The sequence below is a fragment of the Emydura macquarii genome, unplaced genomic scaffold (assembly GCF_026122565.2).
Source record: "Emydura macquarii macquarii isolate MOO-44397 ecotype Brisbane River unplaced genomic scaffold, CSIRO-AGI_Emac_v2 contig_1253, whole genome shotgun sequence".
Taxonomy (NCBI): Eukaryota; Metazoa; Chordata; order Testudines; family Chelidae; genus Emydura; species Emydura macquarii.
In genome coordinates, this window is record NW_027131390.1 from 72,887,528 (window position 1) to 72,897,999 (window position 10,472).

At 43.7% G+C, this 10,472-nt stretch overlaps 1 protein-coding gene across 1 annotated transcript; it reads left to right on the forward strand.

Annotated features, from left to right (window-relative positions):
* Positions 1-5,008: 5,008 nt before the first annotated feature.
* ATP5MC3 (ATP synthase membrane subunit c locus 3) lies at positions 5,009-9,065 on the forward strand. Its single transcript, XM_067549207.1, has 5 exons — positions 5,009-5,153; positions 5,246-5,349; positions 6,585-6,662; positions 7,010-7,203; positions 8,813-9,065. The coding sequence occupies exons 2-5, from the start codon at positions 5,311-5,313 to the stop codon at positions 8,925-8,927; spliced, it is 426 nt and encodes a 141-aa protein (XP_067405308.1). The 5' UTR covers positions 5,009-5,153; positions 5,246-5,310; the 3' UTR covers positions 8,928-9,065.
* Positions 9,066-10,472: the final 1,407 nt, after the last annotated feature.

A 10,472-nucleotide genomic window follows, 5' to 3' on the forward strand; every position in this document is an offset into this window, starting at 1 on the left:
AAGAATTCTCAAAAAAGATTGTGGCAGTGGCTTAGGACAGCATGAGAGTCACCAGGGAAAGAAAGCATTGCCATAGTCAGAGTGCATGGAAAAGGGCAGGGAGATGCAGAAGCAGCTCATGGAGGCTACATTAAGCCAAAATACACTGCTTCATTGCATGCTTCTGCTGGGACAGCATGCATTGCAGCCCTGTGCACTGGGATCCAGCCATGTTCTTCAGCACCTAGTCAATACAAGCTACTGGGACCACAAGCAACTCCTCCCTGCTGTACCTGCACAGACATTCCCCTCACACAGCCCACCTCTGGGCATGGAGAATATTTTCAGCTGGGAGCCCAGCACTTTTAAGCCCTCCAACACCCGACAAGTTTGAGCCATGCTATTCCACCCCCACTAGCCCTGCAGACAAGAGGAAAAGCAAAGGCCTCACCTCTGACTTGAACCCACCCAACTTTAACCCTCCTCTCCCAGTGTTCTGCCCTGCGCTGCACTTTCAGTTTTGGCTGCACTATTGTATATTAATGGCTTTTCCACAGCTGGGGTCGGTAGCTTGATTTGTTACATTTGTTTTCAAGTAACAATTGTTTTAATATTTGTTCAATTAAAACTTTATTTTTGATTTGTTACATTGCTGTGTGTTGTCTCATAATAAAAACTGTTTAAAATTCATCTGTTATAACTAATCACTGAACTGAAGTCAGAAATCCCTTTACGTAAAGGTGAAATAATTCATGGAGTTTAAATAAAGTATATAGGCCAGGTTCCATTTCCACCATTCATAGACTATACTACACAGCTCACAATGAACCCATCCCTCCCCTTCTTCTCCACAGGCTAACAGCTGGATGTACAGCTGCACATTTTCAAGCATGAGTCAAAATAAGAACAATGGGCATACCTAATATTCTTCTGGGGGGGGGGGTTCGTTTTCTATGGGACACCTTGCTGACTGCACCTCTGCCTCCTACCCATCATTAAGAGTTTCTCCTTTGGTCTCACAAATATTGTGCAGAATACATGATACTATAATGGTGGGCTTTTTTTTTCTCTGCTGCTTCCAACCTATTCCACAAACAGCACCCTATCCCTATCAAACAGCCAAATGCAAACTCAACTACCATTCTGTAACTCCTGACTCATAATTAAAACGTTCCTTCCTTCTGTCCATGCAACCTGTGAATGGCTTCATTTAACCAGGGAAGCAGGAGGTAAGCTGGGACTCCCAGAATAACTGGAGAAATCTCACACCATTAATGTCCATAGTGTTTCTGGGGGCAAACAGTCCTCTCTCCATTAATGCAAACAAAGCTGAGTTATGAAAGATAACAGCTTGGCTCCTTCTGGACCATTCTGCATTTATGTTTGTAATCTTGCCATGGCGGTCAACCAGCTCTGGGAGCACCATTGAGAAATACCCCTTTCTGTTTATAAATTCTGCACCCTGGTGTGTTTGGGGAGGAGAGGGGCAAATGATAGGCACATGGGTTCCATCAATGATCCCAATACAGTTTGGGAACCCCATGCTTGCAATTTTCCTGAGCATTACCCAGCTTTATAACTTGGTACCTTTTCCATGGCATGACACACCTGCATGACAATGGCCCTAACAGTGGATTTCCCCATGCCAAATTGGTTGGTCATTAAATGGTAGCATTCTGCAGTGGCCAGCTTTCAGATGTCAGTAGCAACCTGCTTCTTCACAAGCACGGGGCAAGTGCACGTTGGTACGCTGATGTTGCAGCTCCAGGGTCAGTTCAGCCCATATCTCAAGAAAGGTAGCCCTTCCCATCCTGAAATTCTCTTGCCACTGCTGGTCATTCCAGGTCTACAGAACTATCCTTTCTCACCAATCCATGTTGTTTCCCAAGCCCAGAAATGGTACTGTGTTGTGTGCAGCTGATCCAGGAACAGCTCCTCTAATACCAATTGCTCAGTGTCCTCTCTTCTTCCTTCCCCGATACCATTTCCACCATCACTGAATCTCCTCCTGCTACTGGAGAAGCTGCCACTGCTGCCATATTATACATGCAGCAAGCAATCTCCAAAGCCAAATGTGTCCAACTGTGGGTACTGAAATACATCCCAAGCAGCCGCTGTGTATGCACAGCTATAACCATAGTGGAGAAGAGCATTGTTGGGTCCAGGCTAGCTGACAGCAATTCAAAAATGGTGCTAGCTTCTAAACAGGGGGTGGAGACATGAGATTTTTCAAAAATTTGTAGTCACCTAGCTTCCCACAATTCACAGCAAAAAGAATCCCAAGATGCTCACTGTTGTGTAGTGAAGCAAAGGACAATGGTATATCCTCCAAAACCACAACATCCTCAGGTATAACACGCTGCCGCCATCTGTATACACAAGGCAAGCTGAAAAGTGGAACAGGCATTCCAAGTGCATGCTATTGGTGCAGCTGGCATACAGTGCTATACCAGACATGCCACAAAAAGCTCCATATTATGCCCCACGTGTCAACAAGCCCTAAATCTCAATCTGATGCCTTCATTGAAGACCTGGGAATAAAAAGTCCATCATTGAGTATAACATGCACTCTCTTTTGCTCCCTGGCTCTTTCTGTATGTACATCAGTGGTGAGAATTGTTAATAGCAAATAAAATATTTCAGGATTTTCCAAAACATTTTGTAATTTGGATTACAGACGGTGAAACGTGCATTGGGAACTGATTACTTATATAGTATTTCTTATTGGTTTACGCAAAATTTGAAATGTTCTGAAAACAGTGTTTTTCTATTTGGCAGCATTAGTAGAGAACACTAACATGTCAAGCTGAAAACTGTTATCCCCAAAAACCTAAGCTAAAGAAACCTCATAAAGCTATTAAACACTAGACATGGAAATCATTATGACACTGAAGAAGGATAACTAATGCCCCCAGCTTTATAATTATATTCTTGATGTGACTATATTTGTCTCAAAAGGAATTTTACTTACGAATGAGACTTGATCCTGCAAACCCTGTCTCAAGTGAGTGCTGCCATTGACAAGTAACATAAGTAGGGATTTGCCAGTGCAGGCCCACAGTTCTGCTGCACTTGGTTCAAATCTTGTAATGAGCTCTGCAGGGACAGCCCCCTTGTGCCTGCAGGGGGTCTCATTGATTTCAGTGGGGCTCTTCATACAGGCAGGGGTTCACTCATGCAGAGCTCACTGCAGGACCAAGGTCTTACTGCTAACAACAACTCCAGAACACTCTTCTTCCACAATGCTAAGCTACATTAGTAAAAATGTCACTACTTAACTATTTAGAAAAGCAAACAAAAGCTTTAAAACAGAACCTTCCTCTGGGTCTCCTGGAGTGTTTTGTTTGATTTGTGTTGTTTGACCTTTTATAATTCAAAATGATTGGGGGAAGTGATTATTTTTCTATCTTGTACAGTGATGGGTATACTAATGTCAATTACAAAATAATTAATTCATAGCTTAATAGATTTTATAGCCAGAAGGGACCATTAGATCTAGTCTGACCTCTTATATAACATAGGTCATTGAATTTCACCTAGTGCTCCCTGTCTGAGCTCAATAACTCACGTCTGACTAATGTATATCTTCCAGTAAGGTATCCTGTCTTAATTTGAAGACAAGAGGTGGGGAACTCACCACTTACCTTAATGGTTAATTGCTTTCACTGTTAAAAAATGGTACCTTATTTCTAATTTAAACTTGTCAGGCTTTAACTTCCAGCCATTGTTTCTTGCTGTGCCTTTCTCCACTAAAGAGCCCTTACTACCTGGTATTTTCTCTCCAGAATGATACCTATACATTGTAGACAAGTCATCTCTCAATCTTTTCTGTAAGCTAAACAGATCAAGCTCTTTGTCTTTCACTAGAAGCTCTTTTTTCCAGGCCTTGGTTCATTTGTGTGGTTCTTTTCTGCATCCTCTCCAATTTTTCAGTATCCTTTTTTTAAATGCAGATACCAGAACTGAATGCAGTATTCTGCTATTGGTCTCACTAATGTGGTGTAGAGAGGTCAAATCATTTCCCTACTCCTGTTTATATATCCAAAGGTTACATTAGCCCCTTTGACCCCAGCATTGCATTGGGCACTTATGCTGAGCTGCTTGTCCACTATGACTCTTAAATTTTTTTCAGTGTCATTGCTGTCCAGGATACAGTCCCTCATTCTGCATTCTTGGCCTGCATTCTTTGTTCCTAGATTATCATAGTTAAGTACTAACAAACAAGGGTGCAATTTTTTTTCTTGGATGTCTTAGTTCTGGTCTTTGTGCATTTATGTTTTCTTGCATTAGTGTTTTAACTAGAGTAACAACTTTTCCATTATTTTAAGGGATGCCCTTTATTTGAGATGCAATTACCCACATCCAGTATCAAGTCAATACACTCTCATCCTGCATTTCAACAACAATCATGCAACGACTAAACACTGTCCTGTTGGGCTATGGATAAAACATTGTGGGGAGCTGTCCCACAAGAATAACCTTTGTGCTTCCTTGGGAGCGTTTTCACTAAGACAGTGAGTGAGCGCAAAAACGGAGTCAACACTTTTGGACCAGCCAAAGGGGCCGTAGCTCCACGAGTTGTGAAAGCAGCGGGAACAGGCGCGTGCTCACTGAAGATGATTTCGCCAACTAAGCACCAAGGGCCTAGACTCTCGTGCCCCGGAGGCAGCCACGATGAGCCGGGCAGGCTGCCCACGGGCAGAGCACCTGGCAGCGGCTCTTCCGGGCAGGGACTTCCTCCCACGCTGGCTTTGGCGCCTGGCCCTGCTTGCTTGGCCCTCAGGGCCGCCCGGCCCCTCAAAGGGATTCCGGAGCTGCAGAGCCGGGCGCTCCGGCAGCGAGCCGAGCGCGGGGAGAGAGCGAGACGCGGAGCCCCGAGGCTGGGCGTGTGCGCGGCTGGTCGGTCAGCTGAAGGGGACGCCACCGCGCGCGCGCGCCGGGGCAGGAGGGAGCGGAGGAGGGGCTGCGCTTGACGCGGCTCCCTACGTACCGCCCGGGCCGCCCCCCACGGCGGGGCCAATGAAGTTGCTACAAAGTGACCTTGGGGCGCAGCGTTTCCCTTCCGCCTCCCCCAGCATCCGGGCGCTCCTCGCCCCCGCCGCGCCTGCGCACCGCGTCCCATTCAGTCCGCTCCGCTCTGCTGCTCGCTCGTCTGACCTCTGCTGCTGCAGACGGTAAGTGGGGGGAGCCGGGAGCCGCGGCCCGCCCCACCTGCCCCGGCCCGCCCCACCTGCCCCGGCCCTAACCGCTCTTGCTCTCTCCGCAGAGAGGCGGATTCCAGCGCCGAGGAGGCCCCGGGGACACCGCGCCAGCCCGCAGCAGCCCTCTGCCATGTTCGCCTGCCTGAAGCTCGTCTCCTCGCCGGCCCTGGTGAGTGCCGACGGCTGCGCTGGGAAGCGGCTCGGGCCGGGCTGCGGGACGCCCCTGGATCCCTCGGGCAGCCCCCTCCTTCCTGGCTGCTGGCTTCAGGTCCGGGGCGCGGCAGCCCCAGGGCTTCCCCAGAAATCGAGGTGCAACGAGGGAGCTGCCGCCGCCGCCTGGCTCCAGCCCCTTGCTGTAGATCAAGCCCCCAGGCCCGTCTCGTGTCTGCAGCATGGAGCCTCGCGGGAGCTAGACGTCGCTCGTGAGGCCTGGCCGCCGCTCAGCCCCTTCCTGTAGGTCAAACTCCGCCGCTGTGCAGGAGCTAGACTCGTCTCCGCCGCTCCCCGCCCCTGCTGGGGGATCCCCCTGCTGCCGAACGTCTGAGGGCGCCCTCTGCTCCGCGTTATGCCACGGACACGCTTCCTCCGTCCGCCGGCCCGGTATGGGCTGGGTGCGAGTCGGCGTCATCTTAGAGCGCTGGGAGCCCAAGGGCACCAACAGGCCGCACGGGAGAGAGGATTCATTCATTCCTGGCTTGCTAGATTTAGTTCCGGCAGTTGGCTCTCAAAATGTACCAGTTGCTCCTTACAGAGCAGCTAAGGATTTTTAGATGCGTGGTAGTGGATTTTTATTACAGCTGCAAAACTCAAGTGCCTACTTTATTTTTCCTAACTAAAACGTGAGGGCAGTTCCCCTTTCAAAATTAGATCGGAATTATTCTTGCAGCCCACTGTATTTCGCTGTTCAAGGACAGCATGATGATCTCACAAATGAGCAAGTGGGAAACACTTTTTTAATGATATAAACAAATGGCTAGCAATTTAAGTAGCATCAGGTTACAAAAATAGGCAGTATCTTGCTTTCATTTCAATTTCTAAAATGTGGTGTCATTTCCCTCTTGTTTGTATTGCTATTAGCTATATCACACTTAAAACATTACTTGCTTTCAATATTACAGTGCTGTTTAGAGAGTGCTCCAAATAATAGATTAGCATGAATCTGAGGACATGGACGGTAAAAGAACCCATTGCAGAAAAAGGAGGCTGTGATTTAGGGAATCAGGTGACAAAATGGAAGCTTTCTTCTTACCTTGCATTGATATTGACAATCTGCAATGTCCACTGTCTTAATATTAAGATGAAAGACTAGTGAAGTCCTTGGTCTTACAAAAATCACTATTAAAAGTCAGTGCAGTTATGTCAAAGTGTGGTTGTGGTCAAATGTCATTTTGTTTTCTCTTACAGATCCGTGGAGGATCAAGAGTCTTGTACAGACCAATTTCTGCATCAGTGTTGTCTAGGCCAGAAGTCAGGACTGGAGAGGTATCTTATAAACTAAACTCTGTAGCTTCCTAAACTATCTGGTGAGCCCAAGTGTTCTCATCCTAGTTTTCAAATGTACTTTACTAATTAAATATTGACAGTATGACAGATTCATAAAGGGTCATCCAATACATTTTGTTGCACCTTGCATTTTTTCCCATCAATGCTACAGTCCTTTATGTTCAGCAAGTAACAAAGAAATCTGAACGTCTAGTCATAGATGCTAGTTAATTCTTTAACCACTCTGGCTTACAGTGTTTGTAATAGAATAACTCAAAACTTCAAAATAGCTATGGAAGTTCTCAGTTTCTCTCTGTATTTAAATGTTTTTCATGTTTGCTTCTTAGGGAAACTCAACACTTAATGGGGCCCAGAATGCTGTCTTCCAAGTAGCACTTAGAGAGTTCCAAACTAGTGCTATCAGCAGGGACATTGACACTGCTGCCAAATTTATTGGTGCTGGTGCTGCCACAGTAGGAGTGGCAGGTTCTGGTGCTGGTATTGGAACCGTTTTTGGTAGTCTAATCATTGGTTATGCCAGGTAATCCATCTCTTTTATTATATCACTTAAGTTGCATGCAGATCTATTTAATGATATGCTTGAAGATATATATTGGTAGCAAAGTCTTGATAAACTTCCACTAAAAAAGTCAGTGTGTGGACTTGAAATAGATCCCCCAGAACATGTTAAGCTCTTGGCTAGATGGAATATTACATAATAATCACTAATGCTGAATTTCTTTAAGATTACAACTAGAGATAAATCAGTGTTTCATGTTCAATTCTTCAGTGTCAGGTTCAACTCTGAGACTCCAAAACCTATCCTAGACTGAATATAACTAAGAACACTTTGTAGCGGACAATCCTAAATTAACAGAGGGACAAACTGGATGGTGGATGTTAATATTTAGCTTGAGATTCTGTGCCCCTTTTAACCCAATTCTTAAGAAGTAAGATTCTTACTTCAGCCCTGTAATCAGTCATTTACTTAATGTTGTGCTAAATGCAAGATTATAGAGCCACTGCAGTAACTACCTCCATGGCAACCAACTGATATCCGACAAGTGATTCCACTGTTGGCACTGGAGAAGGGGAAACTCATTTAAAGAAAGAGAGATTTTAGTTATCTGTGTTAAATAGGGGAAACAAAATTATCATTTGTTTAATTCCATGCAGTAGTATCTCAAATCTTACTAATGACAGCAATGGGCACAGGCATGAAATGACTTAACTAGCTATAGAGTTGCTGCTTTCTCTTCCTCCCTGCCCAGCCTATTTCCCCCCCCTCCCCTCTCTAATATTTAGTTAAACCTTAACTTGTTTCCATTTGTGAACTCTCTTGCTAAGAGTTACCTCTTGGCACTAAAAGCCTGATTTTACTTCTCATTCAGGAAAAAAAAATATGTTTCTAACCAAACTAATTACACTTTATATCTTGGAGCTACAAAAAATGACAGTTTCAAACTGCCATTTGTGCTGTTTTTGCTTTTTGGGGGGATGGCAGGCAGGCAAATGTTGCAAGGTACTGGTCCATAATTACTTTCTGTTCTATTCCTTCCTCCTGCACTTCCTTGGGGATACTCAGTTGCATTTTTGTAACAATAAGGGGACTGACAAAACCATTTAAGGCAGAGACATAGTTGAGTATTTTAGGTTATCTGTAATCCACCTAAATGTTACAAGGGCATTCAGAATAATTGTAGATGCACAACAAACTCAGACCCCTAGGAATGTTCAGTTATGTGCGTTACACACCAGCAGTATTGACCAGGGAAATCTTAGGTTGGTAGGTAACTACTGCACATGAACTCTCTCCACGTTGAGAGATCTGTCTACAAAGACTTTTTGGTTTTGTACTTGTATAGACAGGGCCTTCATATTTGTAATCTTGTGCTTGTGTAAAATAGAGTATAATATACAATGTACACAATTTAAATCCAGTGTTAACTCAGATGTCATGATTATATTTTAAGCTCTGTTAATAGTTATGTGGGTTTACTATGTGTTTTCCCTGTTTATAGCAGGGAATCTGTAGCATGAAAGTAATTCAGATTCTTAACTGGCTCTGTCAGATGCATCAAATTAAATTTGCATAATCTTTTAATCTGTATGTATATAAAACAATCTTATACCTGCACGCTCTTTTTTAGAAATCCCTCTCTGAAGCAGCAGCTGTTCTCATATGCTATCCTGGGATTTGCCCTGTCTGAAGCTATGGGTCTCTTTTGTCTGATGGTTGCTTTCTTGATCCTATTTGCAATGTGAAGAGATCTGCTGCTTGTAATGTTGGCATTAGTAAACTACCAATGAAACTGTATGTATTTTACTGGGGCTCCCAAAACGTTGGAGTCGTGGAAATGAACATTATTTCCAAAGTCGTTTAATTAAAGATAATAACTTTAACTGTCTGGCTGTGGCCTTCATTCATCATTTATTTATTTATTTGAACACTTTGTTTATTGAATGTGATTTTTTGGGAGGGAGAGGGGGAGGGGGCATTAGTTAATAAACTGTAAATGGGGCCTATATTGACCTGTGGTCATCATAAATTTCTCCTAATCCCAGTGAATTCACATGGAGTACAGGACCCTGAAACTATAACTTTGAACAGAACTACATGAAGTTTGAAATGCACATCAAAGGCTTTCTGTACATAGTCACTGCATATGTCATGTAAATTTTGATGCATTTGTCACCTCTGACTTCCTAGTTAAAGAACCCTAAAATAGCCTGTCTAAGGCTATTAGTGACCATAGGTAAATTAAATACTAATGACTTTTGAAATAACATTCAGAACCAAATTAAACTGTTAGACCGTCTACTAAAACCATTTTGTTTCCTGTTCCTATGTTCAATTCTAATATCAAGTTCAGAAGTGTGTTTTATAGGATCTTTCATCCAAGGATCTAAATGCTCCTCAAAATAGTAATTCTGTTACTTTTAAAAAGGCTACAGTCTTTCAAGAGCCCCTTGGGTCCAGAAGCTTGGCCTGTTTCAAACCTCATAAAAGTGGTTCTGCAGTCCTCACTTTCCCGTATACAAATCTTAGCTAGTCTTGACCAGTGTCTCAGCCTCTTTAAATATCTGTTTACAAACCAACTGGATCAGAGTTGACTGTATGTAGGAAACGTAAAATGCCAAGGTGTGAGTTGTTAAAGCAGGATCACTACAGAATAAGCAATGTTAATAGGATGACTAGCTTTCCTTATCTAAACCACAGTGACCAGAAGCTGTCAAATTTGTAGAAGTGAACATCTGTCTGGATTATCGTAAAAGATCACTCTCAAACTACACATATTCTTGGTGGCGGTGGCAAAGTGTGGTGCTAACTTAATGTATATACTTGCTAGCTAACTGCTGAACCCAAAAGCATATTAGGTAGCAACACATTGCTAAAGGCTTGGATGATCACAACTGCTCATTCTAACCTCCCAGCAAGAAAACATCACTAATGTTCATCTTAAACTCAGTTCCTACAATGTCTACCTATTACAGTCGCAAGTAATTTAAAATGGAATCACTTGCTGTTTTGTAGTGTTTACTGCCAGCCCAGTATGTTCCATTATTCCCTGTATTTAGTCAGTTGTCTTATTGCTGAAAAAAAATGTAAACATCAAGCAGGAAGCAGAAAATTCTGACACTGAGAGCCTATTGCTTAAATATTTATGATATAATAAAAAATTACTGCGGTAGCTATAAGTTGACCTAATGGAGGTCAGCTCACGTTTTTAGTGTAGACATACTCTTACTGTTGAGTGTATAGTAACTGCTTAAAATACACAGAAAGGGGGTGTTACCTACACATGACTT

Coding starts and splice junctions, on each gene's coding strand:
- ATP5MC3 (XM_067549207.1), top strand. CDS start 5,311: ATGTTCGCCTGCCTGAAGCTCGTCTCCTCGCCGGCCCTG. Junction 6,663..7,009: donor CAGAAGTCAGGACTGGAGAG/GTATCTTATAAA, acceptor TTTGCTTCTTAG/GGAAACTCAACACTTAATGG. Junction 7,204..8,812: donor CTAATCATTGGTTATGCCAG/GTAATCCATCTC, acceptor GCTCTTTTTTAG/AAATCCCTCTCTGAAGCAGC.